Genomic DNA, 17270 nt, shown 5'->3' with positions numbered 1-17270 from the left:
AACAAAGAAAAAAAAGAAAAACAGCATCTACAAAACAAAGTACAAATTTTATTTTGTTTCTTTACAAAGGCACAATGGCCTCTTGGTATTTTGTCCCCTATCCCCACTTTCTTAACAAAATATAATAGCTTCTCCTTGGACACAAAGACCTCAAAATTGTAAAAAAAAAAAAAAATTAAAAATTACAGAAACCAAAACCAACAACAAACAAAACAAAAAGAGAGACAAAGACATTTTTAGGGTCAGTGATAGGAACCCTGGAGGGAAAGGTGGGGAGTGGCCAATTCTGGTGCTGATGGGGGGAGGGGGGAGGGGAGAATGGCAGCAGCAAACCCCAACCGAGAAGCAGTGTAGATCCCCCCTGGGTCCCCAGAAAGCCCCAACCCAGCCTGACCCCCCCCCCCAACCCATGTAAGTGCTTAAAAGAGAAAAGAGAAAACCAAATAGAGGGAAGGGAGGCTGGCTCTGGGGAGGGGGGGAGGGAGGGAGGGAGGGAGGGAGGGAGGAAATACCTTGGGTTTTTGTTTGATTTTCCCTGTTCTTAAAAACACGTTTAAAAATGGAAGGAAAACAAACAAACAACAACAAAAAAAAAGCTTTTTGGCGGAGAGAGGCCAGGCACCTCAGTGTCAGCTTCCCCAGCCCCAGGGCCGAGGCCCAGCCCTGGAGTCCCGAGGCTCCCACGCCCACGTGCTTTATATACCACCACAACCCCGGGACCTGGGCTCCGGTGGCTTCGATCAAAGGTCGACTTACAGTATTGAAAAAGAGGTCATAAAAGAGACCCAAATGACATGATCATTTTGTAAAAATTTCTCACTCATTCTCCCTGTGGTTGCCCCGGCCTCCCCTAACCCCTAGAGGGGAGAGGAGGGCTGGGGGTGGTCAGGGAAGCTCCCCATCCCCCAAAGGCTCCTCCCGGCTCTGGTCCATGGCGTCGCTGTCCGAGGCCTCCGAGTCGGAGGCGGTATCAGAGGTGTGGGCCTCTGGGCAGCTGCGGACGGACTTCACAATAACCGCTCGCCTCTGTTCCTCTTCCAGCTCCTGTCTGTCCTGCGTGCCCTCAATGTGCTGGATGGCCTGTAGGGGAAGGGACAGTCCATTGAGCAGATTCAGCTGCAGGCTCAGTAAGGAAAAGACCCTTCAGTTAAGCTGACGGGCCTGCCTTCCAGAAGACGGAAGCCTTAGATGTTATAAATGACGAGGGAGGAGCCGGGTGTGGTGACGCACGCCTTTGCTCCCAGCACTCAAGGAGACAGAGGCAGGGTGATCGCTGTGAGTTCAAAGCCAAGGCTACACAGAGAAACCCTGCCTCAAAAAACAGAAACAAATACAAAACCAAAAGAAATAACAATGGGGGCTCATGTGCTTATATACTGTGAAGTCTACTAACTTAGTAAAAGGTTCTTTACTATTTACCACTGTCGGGCTGGAGAGATAGCTCACCGGATAAGAGCACTGCCTGCTCTTCCCAAGGTCCTGAGTTCAATACCCAGCACCCACATGGTGGCTCACAGCCATCTATCATGAGATCTGGTGCCCTCTTCTGGTGGTCAGGCGCACACGCAGGCTGTTCGCTGTTGTATCCAGCTGACTGGGCACAGATGATGCAATGTGAGCGCCACGAGTCGCTAGGCCTTCTGCTTTTTTATTTGTTTTACTATTTATCAACTAATTGGTTTTTGTTCAATGTTGCTCACAGCGCTGATAGGAGGCCTAAGTATTACCCACTCATATAATAAAGCTGAAAGGGAGACAATTCAGTCTCCAAAGTGCTTGCCTTCCTAGCACAAGGGCTTGGGTTCAGTTTCCAGCACTCCTAAAGTCAGGCATGGCAGTGTGAACCTGTAGTCTGAGGTGAGGGCTAGGGAGGCAGTCAGAAAGATCCTAGCCTATCCTAACTGTTGCCCAACAGAGTCCAGTAACAGGGTCCCACCTCTTGGCTGTTTGGCTCCCCAACCCCACCTTCTTAACGAAACATAGCAGCTTCTCCATGAACACAAAGACCTCAAAATTGTAAAATAGGAGCCAGACAGTGGTGGCGCACGCCTTTAATCCCAGCACTCGGGAGGCAGAGGCAGGCGGTTGCTGTGAGTTCGAGGCCAGCCTGGTCTACAAAGTGAGTCCAGGATAGCTAAGGCTACACAGAGAAACCCTGTCTCAAAAAAAACAAAAACAAAAAAAGAAAAAAAAAAAAAAAAAAAGAAGTAGGGCATGATAGCACACGCCTGTAACCCCAACACTCAGGGAGGCTGAGGCAGGCAGATCTCTGTGAGTTCAAGGCCAGCCTGGTCTATACATGGAGTCCTGGACGGCCAGGGCTCTTTGTCACCAGGCACAGGAAAGGGCACCTATCCAAGCACCCAGATCTTTTCTCCTCCGACACAGGCTCCACGGTGCTCCTATCCCTATTCCCTAGTCCGCAATAACTGGCCAACTCCCACAAGCCACCCTTCCCCGAGCCCAAATACCTGCACGATGGTGTCCAGATTTTGCCGGGATGTAGAGACAGAATTGATGACTGAGGAGGGACCCATGGTGACTACGTTGATGTGGTGGGAGGAAGGCGGGGCTGGCGCAGGCACGATCACTGTGGGGTGGTGGGTGGGGGCTGGAGGAGGCAGGAGCTGCAAGACAGAAGTCCTCAGTCTCTCCTCCTGAAGGTCCCAGGCCACCAGCCTTCCTTATTCACGTAGTATCTGCTAGTTTGGATTTTAAGTGTCCCCCACCAAAGCCCACGTCATAAAGCCTTGGTCTCCAGTATGGCAGTATTGGAAAACTGAAACCGTACATTGAGCCTACACTGCGTGTGGTGCAGCACATCTGTAACTACAGCAGCCAGGAGCCGAGCAGGGTGATGACAAGTGCAAAGCCAGTCTGGGATACGTAGTGAGTTCAAGGCCCACATGGGCTTCATAGCAAGACCCTATCTTAAAGAGATAATAACAGCAATGGAGCCTAGTGTCGGGCGGTGGTGGTGCACACCTTTAGTCCCAGCCACTGAGGGGCAAGCAGATCTCTGTGAGTTCCAGGACAGATGGGCTACAAAAAAAAGCCCTATCTAAAAAAAAATAAAACCAAAAAGAACGATGATTGTTATAATAATAATGGAGCCTAATAGAAGTTCTTTAGGTAACTGGGAAGGCACACTTTTCAAGAGGGCAGTTAAGAGCCCAGCTTTGTGTGAGTTCGAGGCCAGCCTGGTCTACAAAGCCAGTCCAGGACAGCCAAGGCTACACAGAGAGCCCAGCTTCATTCTTTTTCTCTCTTTAGTTTCCAAGTCATGGGGTGATTGTTTTTTCTTTTTTGTTCCTGCCATGCTATATTACCCCTCCACGAATCCAATCAACCCCAGCCTTCAAAGTTTGAGCCAAGGGCTGGAGAGATGGCTCAGAGGCTAAGGGGTCCTGAGTTCAAATCCCAGCAACCACATGGTGGCTCACAACCATCTATAATGTGAACTGATGCCCTCTTCTGACATGCAGGTGTTCATGCAGGCAGAACATTGTATACACAATAATAAAAAAAAAAAAAAAAGAAAAGAAAAGAAAAAGAAAGAAAAAAGAAGAAAAAAAAAAAGAAAAAGAAGAAGAAAAAAGGAAGAAGAACAAAAATAAATAAAAAAAAAAAAGAAGAAGAAGAAGAAGAAGAAGAAGAAGAAGAAGAAGAAGAAGAAGAAGAAGAAGAAGCACTTCTGACCTTAGTAAATTGACTCTGGCTGGTCGTGGTGACATGCACCTTTAATCCCAGCCTGGTCTACAAAGTGAGTCTAGTGAAACCCTGTCTTGAAAAAATAAAAATCAAAAAGCCAGGCGTGGTGGCGCACGCCTTTAATCCCAGCACTCGGGAGACAGAGGCAGGTGGGTGGCTGTGAGTTCGAGGCCAGCCTGGTCTACAAAGCGAGTCCAGGACAGCCAAGGCTACACAGAGAAACCCTGTCTCAAAAAACAAACAAAAACCAAACAAAATAATAATTAATTAATTAATTAATTAATTAATTTTTGGTTTTTTGAGACAGGGTTTCCCTGGGTAGTCTTGGCTGTCCTAGACTCACTTTGTAGACCAGGCTGGCCTCGAACTCACAGCAATCCGCCTGCCTCTGCCTCCCGAGTGCTGGGATTAAAGGCATGTGCCACCACGCCCAGCTAATTAAATTTTTAAAAAAAGTAGTCTGGTCTAACTAGTGAGATCCTGACTCAAAAAAAAAAAAAAAAAGCGGCAGGGGGGTTGGGGGGGGCAGAGTCTGTGGCTGGGCTGTTGCTCTATGGGAGAATGCTTGCCTGGCATGCACAAAGCCCTGGGCTCAATCAGCACTATAAATAAATATTTTTTAAAAACAAGAAAAAGAAGAGGAGCATAGTTCCTGGATTAAGACAGAGGTCAAATACCTGCTCCAGGACAGGTTATCTGACCTTTCCCTACCTCATTTTCCACAGCAATAAGATAGTGTAACAGCTCAAGCTCCAAAGAACTGCTCTGAGAACTCTAGTCTGTGTTCCAACGCTCTCAAGACACCTAAACCCCAGCAGCACGCCTGCACTGTTGTTGGCACCTATGTTGTCGGAGGCCTGACTAGACTCTGAGATCCCCACAAGAGCCCAAGGGGGCCCCTCCTCGAGTCTCCTGCTCACCTGGGTCCGCAGGTGCTGCTGTTCCCGCTCCAGCTTCTCCTGGTGCAGCAGCCGCACCTGCTCCTGCTGCTGCTGCAGCTGCACCTGCTGTGCAATCACCTTGAGTTTTTCCGGGTACATGTGGGCCTCGAGGGAGCGCACCTGCAGGTGGTACAGACATCACTGAGAGGTGGGGCGACAGCGCACCTGCTCTACCAGCTGCAGAGGCCATTTACTCACTAAAACCTCCAACCCTGGACACAGGGCAATAGGAACCTAAAACCCTGGCAGAGAGCGCCCCCTTCTGGGCAGACCAAAGGCTCGCCCCCACTTCGCCTCTAAAGTTTTGTCTCAACTGTTCCCACCACAAAGAAACCCCTGTTCTCTTCTTGTCTGATAAGCTGGTTTCCTTACAGAAGCCATGGAGCACACCTGGGGGAGCCAGGTCAAACCATTCCTGGTGCCACAGCTCCCATGTAGCCTTATTTCAGCGGCAGTTTTATGTGTGTGCATGCTGGGAGTTGAGCCCAGAACATTCATGCTAAGCACTCCATAACTGAGTTAAACACCCCCAGCCTGGTGGTGGCACTGAGTTAAAACACCCCAGCCTGGTGGTGGCATATGCCATTAATCCCAGCGCTGGGGTGAGGGGCGGGGGAGGGGGGGTATGGCAGGAGAAGGTAGGTCTCTGAGTTTGAAAGCAGCCTGGTCTACAGAGTACCAACCCTCTTTAGGAAGGAAGAGGAGGGAGGAAGGGAGGGAGGAAGGGAGGGAGAGGAGGGAGGGAGGGAGGAAGGAAGGAAGGAAGGAAGGAAGGGCAAAAAACCTGTTGACTAGCCCTTCTCATTCCTATGCAAACAGACCCACTGGAGAACAGACTGCCTACTCCTAAGCCTGGTATAAAGCAGGTGCTCTGTGTGTGTGTGTGTGTGTGTGTGTGTGTGTGTGTGTGTGTGTGTGTGTGTGTGTGTGTGTGTGTGTGTGTGTGTGTGTGTGTGTGTGTGTGTGTGTGTGTGTTTTTCCTGGATGAATCCACACCATGCGCATGTCTAGTGCCTATGGAAGTCAGAAGTGTTAGATGGAGTCAGATTTCCTGAACTGACACTGTATGTGTGCCAACATGTGGGTGCTGGAACGGAACTGAGCTCGGGTCCTCTGCAAAGCAACAAGTGTTCTTAGCCACTGAGCCGTCTATCTCTCCAGCCCCCAGAGAAGACACTATCGTGAATACTTGCTGAAGGGAGGAGGAACGGACCGGGAACGGAAGACCACAGAAACCATCCTCCACGCCTGAGCATCACGCGGGCCAGCAGAGGGCGCTGCCTCACCTGCTCCTCCAGCATCATCCGCACCGAGCGCTCCTTGTCCAGCTGCTGCCTCAGCTCAATCATCTCTCTCCGGAGGTCCTCAGCCTTCTCGTCCTCCCAGATGTCAGGGGAGCCAATGCCCTCGTCCTTGTCTTCTGCCCGCCGCCGCTTGGGGGATGAGCCACTCAGCTCCTGGGGACCCCAAGAGGTTGGTGAGGGAGCTGACACACCCAGAACCCATCCAGAGGTCACGGGGTTCTATCGCAGCGCCCCTACCCAAGACAAGTGAACTCATACTGGGGAATCCATTCTGCAAATCCACCAAGCTCCCAAACGCCAGGCGCGGGAGAATAGACTTAACTCTCTAGAACAGTCACCTGCTTCCTCCAGAGCCCGCTCCACCGTACTTGACAAATAAAGAAACAGGCCCAGGCAGGAAGTAGGCAAGATAAAACTGATAGCCATACACGCATCCCAAGCTAATGGTTTGGGCACACGGAAGAGAAAGGCAGGCACTGTGGGGAGGCTTCCCCATCCGGTACCTGGATGAAGCGCTTGAGCTGCGTATTCTGTTGCAGGAGTCTAGTCTTCTCCTGCTCAAGAGAGAAGATGTACTCTGCCGTCTGCTGGAGGATGGCTGCCTGAGGGCAGGAGGGAAAGAATCAGGCTGATGGGCCTCTCTCCCCAGTGAGAGCATGACACCTCCTCCAGGAAGCCCTCCCTGCTGCTGCCCACCTTGCTGAGTTTCTCTCCATCTGTGTGGGGAATGAGTGTCTTGAGGGACTGGAAGCCGGCGTTGATGCTCTGCATGCGCCTCCGCTCGTTGCTGTTGGCGATCTCCCGCCGGATCCGCCTCTCCTGGTCCCGCTGGGTCTCAGGCGTCAGTGGAATGTTAGCAAGGCTGTCAGGGAGAACAGGAGTAGATTCAGGAGAGACATCCCCTGAACTTGACGTCGTTCCCCCCGCCCCCAGAAGGCCCCTGTCCTCATAGTGCATTGCCAGAGGCCCAGGGGGAACCTACACCCCTTCCCCAATGATCCAAGCAATCCTGAGGCCTGTACTAGGGCTTGTGCCCTGGGATGCCCAGTGGACCAAAGCAGCTGCCAGTGGACACGGGTCTGCTTAGAACCTACCCAGTCCCTGACTTTTTCCCTACAGTTCTCTCTGCTAGAAGAGATTCTTAGCAGTGTCTGGTTATCAACACACACACACACACACACACACACACACACACACACACACACACACAGGTTCACAGGTGGGTAGGCCTCACCTTGCGCTCTAGCCAGGTTAGGAAGGCCCGGAAACCTGCATAGCTAATCTGATTCTAATACAAGAGGACCCCAGACAGCAGCTAGAGACAGCTCTTGGGACACTTCAAAGCTCCTTACTGTGTATCTAGAACCACCGCCTTCAGTAGCTCACACTTTGTCACTACCGTTCTGAAGAGATACGCCTCCTCCCTGCCTACTGCCACAGCCGTCTCCTGCCAGGAGCAGCCCCTACCCCGGCCACTATGAGCTAGGAGTGTACAAAGGACACCGACAGGCAAACGTCCACTCTACGTATGGGACACTGGGTCACCCTCCCCTTGGGACAGCTCTGCTTTATCCTGACCCATTCCGTGGAAGACTCACTCACTCCCTTGGATGACGCTGCTGCAAGCTGCAGATGCAGCAGCTAGCCAGCAGGGTGAGGGAGAAGGCAGGCGGCAGTGATGGGCCCAACGCCACTGCTCCCAAGGGGGTGGGCCTGTGTGTGGCCTGGAGGAGGTATGCCCCCCCCTTCTCAGCCCTCCCCTGCAGCTCCCCCTCCCGCCCCTGGCCTGATGGCTTCCAGATGCTGCACTCTCAGCAGAGGCCTTCAGCCCCACCCAAAGCCACAGCCCTGGCCTCTTCCTGAGGGGCCCTCCCAGGGTGACCTGTTCCAGGCTAGAGGCAAGGGAACATATAACCCCGGTCTGGGGAAATTTAAAAGGGGGGGGGGGGTTCTGACTCCTCTCACTTCGTTGATGTGGGGGTCTGAGGTCAAGGAGGTGCCAGGTCTAACTCTCTTGCTGTGAGTTGGCCTCCACCTCTATCCCCAGGGAGCAGGGGCTGCAAAGCGGCCGGGGGGGGGGGTTGGGGGGGGGGGACAGACACACATCTGCTGCAGCTGGAAACAGCTGAAGCCCGCCTGGCCCCACCCAGCCTACCCCATCAGCTCCTTAAAGGACCCTAGTAGCATCCCTGCCCCTTCCAGGGCCCCAGCTTCCTCCCCAACAGACAGCTGGGAATGAGTTCCCTGCTGGCCACTGCAAGAGGGGTGGGAGGGGTGGGGCTGGGGAGCCTTGGAGGCAAATCGTCTCCTTCCCGCCTTATCAAGCCAAGTCCCTTCATTCAGGGCCGAAAGGCCAGGATCCCAGACCACTCTGTCTCAGAGTACATGTCCCTCATAGGACCTAGGAATGTGGGCAACAGGCGAAGGCTGCAGGCCAGGGGCCCTCGCTTCCCTCAGCCCCAAAAAGGGGAGCGACGCAAAATGGCTTCTGGAAGGAGACAAGGATTCGGAGCAGGACTAAGCCGCAGGTGCAGTCCTTGGAGGGTAGTGCGGAACACAGCTCCTCTGGAACCCTGTGATGCATGCTTCACAGTAAGACGTTAACTGCCGCAGGTCTTTGGGGGAAGAAGAGACAGACGGTACATGACGGCGCGTGTCCACACGCGCACACGCGCGCGCACACACACACACACACACCTGTCGCTCAGCACTTAGGAGGCTGATGCTGAAAGAGTGGGAGTTTTGAGGCCAGCCTGGGCTACAGAAGAAGACTCTTGTCTCAAAAGACAAACAAGAAAAAGATGTGTTGGGCATGGTGGCCAGATGCCAGTAACACCAGCTCTTGTGAGACAAGCACAGAAGCCTAAGTTTAAGATCATCCTCAACCACATAGCAAGTTCAAAGTCAGCCTGGGCTACATGAGACCCTGTCTAAAATTTTAAAAAGGGGGCGTGGAGTGGGATGAAGAGTTAACTAAACAGTTAAGAGTTGTTGCTGAGGCAAGGCGGTGGTGGCACATGCCTTTAATCCCAGCACTCGAGAGGCAGAGGCAGGCGGATGGCTGCGAGTTCGAGGCCAGCCTGGTCTACAAGGTGAGTCCAGGACAGCCAAGGCTACACAGAGAAAACCTGTGTCGAAAACAAAACAAAACAAACAAAAGAGTTCTTGCTGATCTTCTAGAGGACCTGAGTATCGGGTGGCTCAAAACTACCTATAACTGCAACTCTAGGGAGTCAACAGCTTCTTCTGGCCTCTGTGGGCACCCCTACATATAAACAACTTAAATACATATCACATATGCATACATACACACATATCCATATGCATACATACACACAGAGAGAAAGAGAGGGGTAGGGAAACAGAAAGCAAGCTACTCCATAATAAAATCCCCACCCCACCCTAGGACTGATCTGGGACTCTCCCCCACAACTCCCTAGTCTCTGGGCCCCTGCTAGATATGTCCCAAAGGCTAAAACTGACCTAAGGCTCAGTCTCAAGAAAGAGCCACGTAACCACCCTCAGGCCACCTTGAGAGCTAGCCTATCTAAAGGACCTCAAAACACAGGAGTATATTTTTAAAATAAATGAACAGGGCTAAGTCTGTAGTTCAGCTGGTAGAATGTTTGCCTAGCATGCTCAAAGTCCTAGATTCAGTCCCCAGAAATACATTAAAGGGGGAAAAAAAAAAAAAAGAGAGAAGACATCATGTCACCCATCTGTGATCCTAGCACTAGGTGGAAGGAGGACCCCTAGTTCAAGGACAACCTGTTTTCAGAGAACCAATGAGTAGGCCTGGAGAGAAAGCCCCACAGTAAGAGCACTTGACTTCCAGGTAAACAGGAGGAAGGGACCGGCTACAGTAAAAGGTGGCGTTGGGATGCCATGGACGGCAGAACAGGCTCCATACCATATCCCAAGACCAACTGTGTGACTGCTTCCCAGAAAAGGAGGGTCAGGCAGCCCGGAGTTACTGGGATAATTCCTTTTTTTCATTTATTGATTTGCTCGCATATTTATTTATTTATTTAGGTTATTTTGAAGCAGAGTTTCTCTGTATGGCCCTGGCTGTCCTGGAATTCACTCTGTACACCAGGCTGGCCTCAAACTCAGAGACCACCTCCTTTTTGTTGTTGCTACTCTTGTTAGCTTGTGACAACGTTTCAGTCTTACTTTTTTAAATAAATAAATATTTATTAATTAATTTATTTATTTACTATGTACACAGTGCTCTGCCTGCATATATGCCCGGCCGCCAGAAGAGGGCATCAGATCACATTATAGATGGCTGTGAGCTACCACGTGGTTGCTGGGAAATGAACTTAGAACCTTTAGAAGAGCTCTTAACCTCTGAGCCATCTCTCTAGCCCCCCCCTTTTTTTTTTTTTTTTTGTTTTTTGAGACAGGGTTTCTCTGTGTAGCCTTGGCTGTCCTGCACTCAATTTGTAGACCAGGCTGGCCTCAAACTCACAGTGATCCACCTGCCTCTGTCTCCCTGCATGCTAGGACTAAAAAGTGTGCACCCTTGGCTCTCCTGACTCGGAGTTTCACTCTCATAGCCCAGGCTAGTCTCAAGACATTCTTCCTGCCTCAGCCTTCCAAGTGCTGGGATTACGGGTATTATTACACAACCTGCTTACTTCAGATTCAGAAGAACCGGCTTGATTCAGAATTCTTTCTCCCTAGCTTTCACTGCAGCAGTGAGGCATGATACATGGTCCTGTGCTGTGCAGACAGCCACAGCTGCCTCTCACAATGAATGGGTGTGCCCTCTATTAAGGCTCACACACAACCAGAGGCTGAACAACTGAATGGCTGTGACTCTAAGAGCAGACCGCTGGATGGAGAGACCCCCCCCCAACCAAGGTCATACAGGACGAGGTGCCAAGGCAAACAGTCAGTCCCCTGAAGGTCCCAGGTACCCTTGAAACTGCAGCCCTGAGAACTAACCTCCACCCTCTCCCTATCCCCTGAGACACGGGCTAACTGGGGAGCCCAAAGGAAACCTCAGAGCCCCAGCCCTGAAAAGTTGCATCACAGAACTCCCAGAATGAAAAGACCTTGGGCCCTGGACAGTGAACAGGCCAGGCCACTAGCCTGACTCTTCGAAATGTTCCACCTAGCCTCTGTGCTTAGGAACCAACTGCTAGTTAACATGGCCAACCCCGGACACAGCCTTGAAGAAAGAGACTGTCCTTTCAAGCTACTCTGCACGGAGGACTTGAGTTTGCCTCAATTACTCAGCTAGGCATCTCAGAAAGCTCCAGGCAACAGTTAGCAGACTACACAGACTCCCCCAGTGAAGACGCCTGAGACCACTGGCATGGGGTGGCACTGGCCCGTGATGACAGCCAGATTGCCGCCGATCATGGGTTGCTTGGCTTCATGAATAAAGAACCGGGCTAATGGGGAAGAAGCAGAGCTAGGCCACCCAGCCTTGAGTTCCAACCGCAGGGTCGCTCTCCCGAGTAAAGAGCGGCAGCACTCTAACCAGATGCTCAGAAGCACGAGGCAGGCCGGCTGTTCGTATCTGGATGCCCGACTAATCTAGGATTCTCCTGCCCAGCCTAAAGCCAAGGATCCCCAACACACTCCACCTATTTGCCAGGCCACACCCTCTAACTGGCCACCAACAGCTCGCTTTTCACATGGCCTGGAGCCACTGCAGTGCGCTGACAGCCCCTGACCATCCTGCCACCCTCCACTTGACCCAGAACATACCAAGCCAAAGATATTAAAGACATCTCTTTCCCTGCAACTTCATCCCGTCACAGGGAAGGCTGCACAGGGCACAGATGCCAACACCTGCCTTGACACTTCCGAGTTGTGAAACCCGAGCCACTGAAGTCTCCCCACTTCAGTTATCCCCACTTTCATAAAGTGGCAATGCTTGCCGCCTTACATAAGATCACGGTGCCGCTCAATGGAAAGCCAAGGAAAGATTGGCAGTATGACAAGAGGATGAAAGAATGACCCATTTCCTCTCAAGGGTTTCTCTGTGTAGCCTTGGCTGTCCTGGACTCTCTTTATAGACCAGGCTGGCCTCAACCTCACAAAGATCTGCCTGCCTCTGCCCCTCGAGTGCTGGGATTACAGGTGTGTGCCACCACGCCTGGCCTGCAAGTAGTCCTTTAAAAATTTTTTAAAATTTATTGTACAGTATTCTGCCTGCACATGAGCCAGCAGGCCAGAAAGAGGGCACCAGATCTCATCATAGATGGTTATGTGGTTGCTGGGAATTGAGCTAAGGGCCTTTGGAAGAACAACCAGTGCTCTTAATCTTGGAGCCATCTCTCCAGTCCCCCTTAAAGGTACTTTTAAAGAGTGTATAAGATAACCAGGGTAACCAGAGTGACAGCACATGCTCCATCACTTGGTGGATAGAGGCAGCAGGGTCAGGAGTTCAAGGTCATCTTAATATACAGATCAAGTTGTAGAACCTCTCCTTTAAGGGGAGAGGGGGACACTAAGGAGATGGCTCAGCCACGTAACCATAAGAACCTAAATCCAGATCCCCCTGCACTCACATAAAGGCTGGGCAAAGTATATCTGCAACCTCAAAACTGGGGGGGAGGGGGAGTGATGGGGGAGGGCACAGACAGGTGGATCCCTGGAGCTCCTGAGCCAGCCAGCTGCAGCTGCAGCATTGGTGAGCTCCGGGTTCAAGTCAAGACCTGGCCTCAAAAACAAGAAGGAAATGCTAAAGAGGAGGCAGAGGAGCCTGGGACACCTATGCGGGCTAGAGGACCCAAGTTTAATTCCTAGCACCCACACAGCAGCTCACAATCCCAGGGGATCCGATGCCCTCTTCTGGCCTCTGAGAGCAGGGCACACATGTGGTGCACAGGTATGTATATAGGCAGAACAGCCATACACATTTACATTTTTTTAATTTTAAAAATTAGATTAAAAATATGAATAAACGAATAACATGGGGAATGTTAGGTCTCAAACTCAGGACAAATGGTGGAGATGCCTATTTGACGTGTGTGTGTGTGTGTGTGTGTGACAGAGAGAGAGAGAGAGAGAGAGAGAGAGAGAGAGAGAGAGAGAGAGAGAGAGAGAGAGAGGAGGAGAGAGAGAGAGAGAGAGAGAGAGACAGACAGACAGACAGACAGACAGACAGACAGACAGGGTTTCTCTGTGTAGTCTTGCCTGACTAACTTTATAGACCAGGCTGGCCTTGAACTCACAGATGCCTTCCTCTGCCTCCCTGAGTGCTGGGATTACAGGCAGCCAGGCCTGTTTAACATACAAAAGTGGTTGCTGGCCTACAGCTTCCCCGCCTTTAGCATCTCTCAGTACCTGTAATCCTCCTGACAGCATTCCCACCCCTCCAGCCCAGGCACTGGGATGTGCTTCCCTTTCCCCTAGCCTCTGATCCCTCAGCCATTTTGGCTACTAGCTCTACTTTTCTCTGGGTTTCCAGCTACTTTCTTCTTCTTCTTCTTCTTCTTCTTTTGTTTTTTTGTTTTGTTTTGTTTTGTTTTTGTTTTCTTGAGACAGGGTTTCTCTGTGTAGCCTTGACTGTCCTGGACTCACTCTGTAGACCAGGCTGGCCTCGAAATCACAGCGATCCACCTGCCTCTGCCTCCCAAGTACTGGGATTAAAGGCATGCACCAAATAAACCATACCTAGAAGCTTCTCATGGCCTCATTATTTTTTTTTCCCATTTGTCTGGAGCTGAACAGGGAGCAAGTGAAGTCATGCACACACGCACATACTTGCACACACATACACTTACAAGGATGGCAACCACCACGCACCTGCTGAATTCTACCTTCTAGGCACTTCCTATATCCAATTCTCACAAGACCACTCGGCACTTCAAAGTGTGCCACTGTGCCCTATTGCTCCTTCTGGTTGACTCAGGAGGCACAGGAGTCAGACAGGGAGTGGTGGAGCAAAGTCCAACAGCCCGAGGCAAACCGTAGATCCTTGCCCAACCTACTGGACAAGCCTCCCAGCTGTGGCTCCAGCTGAAAACGAACACACCTAGAGGCTGAAACTCCGTGCCCAGTGTGCAATCAACAACTGTCTCTATGGGACATGCAACACAGACAGAGGACCTGTGCAGCTGTAGGCAGGTTAAGGTACTCAGTCACTAGGCCTGACAACACTCAATGCTCCTTGAGGGTCTACTGCCTGCCACCAACACGGGGCTGGAGAAAGGGACAGAGTGAAGCCAGAGTGCCAAGGGGGCTCAGGAATAGGAACAGCAACCAGAGACCCCTACTGTCACAAGCCTATGCAGGATCGGAACCAGAACGGCCTCTGCAGAATCCGGAGCAAAGCACTCCCTACTCCCAGCCCAGCTCAGAAGAGCTCGCACTACAGCACAGGGGTCAAGCCCAGCTGTACATTTGCTCTAATAGCTCCTTTTCTTAGCTTCTGTATCCATCTTTACAAAGAAATCAGAAGACAAATTAATTCTCACCAAGACTGTGATGATTCAATGAGAAAATCCTAGCCAAGTGAGTCTCCAGAAATATTTAGAGTCCAAGAGTTTTGTTATTGCTGTTTTGTACCCGCTGGTCCCTCAGAGGGGCCTTGTCTTAGTGCCAGCTGCGGGAGGGGAACGGGGGCGGGGGTGGTGTCACAGAGGGGCTGCCGGCTGCTAGATCAATCAACAAGCCATCTATTCCCTGCGTAGTGGCTCTCAACTGGAAAGTAAAGTGGGCTCCTTGCCCGGATTTTACACCTATGAAGCAACCTGCCCCACTGGCATTGCTCGTCTACCAGCCTGTGCCACTCATCGGGCTCCTCCTCCTCCTCCTTCAATCCCAGCCCTGCCTGGCTGGGGTGTCGGAGCACGTGGCCCCAGCCCTGGGGAGCCATTACGCTCCTTGAGCAGCGCGGCAGGCAGGCAGGCAAGGGATCGTAGGTTTCAAACTTTAAGCGCGCTCTCTCTGCGTGCACCACCATTCCGCCTCGACCCGCCCGCCGGCCTGTACGGTTCAATGAACAGAGGCTAAGGGCCAGCAATAGAAGTTCCAGGCGTGGTCATTTAATAACAGCCCAGGGTGATTCAGCTACAGGTTGACCGCGATCTGGTTGATAGTGAATCTGGGGCCACCTAAGTAGGACCAAGCTCACTAAGCGGTGTTTCAGGAGAGCTTGCAGACCTCCGACCACCCACCTGGCCAGGAGACCCAACACTTTGGAGAACAGACATGGAACAGCAAAGTTTGCAGAGGAGACCCACATACAATAAAGAGTACACTTGAGCCTAGAAGCAGCCTCAGGTGCACCCTCCCCAAAAGGCCTCCGCACCTGGCCTGCCTAGCCCACCCAGTTGGCTAGGGTCGAGCTTTGTGCAAGTAAAGCGTGGCCCCGAAGCGCCTACAAGTCCCACAATGCAGCACCGACCCGGCATGGAGAACTACAGCTCCCGCGAGGCCGCGCGCGCAGAGGTCCGCCTACTACAAGAGGGCTGCAGAGTCACGTCCAGGCCTCGCTAGTAAACAGCGCCCGGGCGCGGGTAGCGGGCTAGCGAGCTAGTGACTGCCAACGTGTAGGGGACTGCGACTTCCCTGCTCGAAGCACGGACACTAAGAGTCCACGTACGCCACGCAGCCTCGAGCGAGCACGCCCCCAACCCTGCTGCAGCCCTGTTCTCTGCAAACGCTCACACCACCCGGCTACCCGCCCCCCCTCCCACCCTGGAGCCGCGGCATGGCTGCATTGTAGCTGTCCTCACGCACGCCCCAGACCCCACGAAAACCTCCTTAGAAGAGGGTTCCCAGAAAACGCGAGGAAGCAAGGAAAGGAAGGAAGCCAAAGCGGGAGGGGGAGAGGAGGAAGCGCGGGTTGAAAGCCACCAGCAGCAAGCATGGCCGGGACTGCTGCAGCACCACGTGGGTCTGTTTGCAATTTACAAACGTCGCGACTCTCGCCCGCCTGCAGCGGACAAAAGTAGCCAGGGCCTTTCGGGGTTCCAAGGGAAGAGGGTCCCCAGGCGGCGCGAGTAAGGCACAAGAGACTGCAGCCGACCCGGTGGCTAAGAAAGGCGAGCGAGGTCGGAGGCGCGAGCCATGCGTGCGCACACGCGCACCAGCCCAGGCGGGCTGGCCGGGGGCTGCAATGGGAAGAAGGGGTTGGGGAGGGGGGGGAGGAGCAGTACACACCTACAGAGCCCTCCTATCACTTCTTTCTCTGTTTTCCTGAAATGTTGCAAAGAGGGCACCTTCTGAGTGGGCACCATGAAATACTCCATAGCGATAGGCCCCCCTCCTCTGCACGAGCCAGGTCTCGCGGTCAGCCGGAGAATGCAAGATGGAAATCCGAATCAAAGGGCAGCGCCGGACGGAGGTGCAGAATCGGCCGGTCCCAGATGCTGGCGGCAGCAGCGGCGGCGAGGGGAGGGAGGCGGGCGGGAGGGGCGGGAGGGAGGTCTCTCCAGCCTGCCTCCCCGGGCGTGTGTATGTGTGTGTGTGTTTGCAGCTGATCAGATGTCTGTTTCAAGGCGGGAAACAGCTGGTGAAAACTCAGCACTCCCCCGGCCTCCTTCCGCGGAGTAAGGAATTGCATGTAAACAAAGGACTATTTGCAGCGCCCCCCCCAGGGCGACTGGATGCTGGGGCGAGAAGGGCGCAGGCTCCTTGGGACCGAATGCTACACCGGTCTGCGGACCTAACCCGGGGAGCAGGGGTCCCCGGTCGCCAGCTAGCTGTGGGGGACTCGGTGTGAATGAAGCAGCAGCGGCCCAGCTACATGCGCCACTATGGGTGATGAGGTCCATCAGCTGACAGGTTGGCAAGCGTAGCTGAAAAGGAAAAAAAAAAAAAAAAAAAAAAGGACAACCACCGCGCGGGATCCCAGCCTGTACAGGGTCCGGTGGGGACTGCCCAGTGCAGGGTCCTGCGCACCGCTGCCCGTGGGGACACGCGCTGGGCGGGGCTGCAGCAGCAAAGGGAAGGCTCCTTTGGGTGTGTGCTTCGGGCTTTTGCTTTTTCATGATTGCCACTGCAAGGAGCGGAGCCACTCTGGCGCTCTCCCTTTCGAGCCGACCCGGGCCCCCTGGAAACTTGCGTCATAGCCACCGCTTCCCACATGTAACTTGGGACTGACTCTGACCACCCGCCAACCTCCTCCCTCCTCTCTGCCCAGCTGGCTGTCCGGCCCGGACTCTGGCTGCAGGCTAAGAATTACAGAATGTGAAGGGTACAGATGGCAAAGGCAGGTGCGCAGGGCACCACGGATGTTGGGGGCTGCCCTAGGAAGGGAGAACAAGCGGGAAGGAAGGGGAGGGCGGAGGCAAGCCAGAACAGCAGCGGCCCCCGAGGCAGGCTGCCAGCGCGGCCCGAAGATCCA

General features: G+C 53.0%; 1 protein-coding gene across 1 annotated transcript; it reads right to left on the bottom strand.

The window, feature by feature from the left end:
- Positions 1-504: 504 nt before the first annotated feature.
- Tfap4 (transcription factor AP-4) lies at positions 505-16332 on the bottom strand. The gene is made up of 7 exons (XM_051167854.1): positions 16085-16332; positions 6653-6818; positions 6460-6558; positions 5939-6109; positions 4632-4772; positions 2472-2627; positions 505-1080 (listed from the first exon to the last, which is right to left on the bottom strand). Exons 1-7 carry the CDS (start codon positions 16171-16173, stop codon positions 886-888), a joined length of 1017 nt encoding a protein of 338 aa, XP_051023811.1. The 5' UTR covers positions 16174-16332; the 3' UTR covers positions 505-885.
- Positions 16333-17270: the final 938 nt, after the last annotated feature.

This window comes from Acomys russatus, chromosome 25, assembly GCF_903995435.1.
Source record: "Acomys russatus chromosome 25, mAcoRus1.1, whole genome shotgun sequence".
Classification (NCBI taxonomy): Eukaryota; Metazoa; Chordata; class Mammalia; order Rodentia; family Muridae; genus Acomys; species Acomys russatus.
The sequence above is the reverse complement of the archived record's forward strand: the minus strand, read 5'-3'. Positions and strand labels throughout refer to the sequence as shown.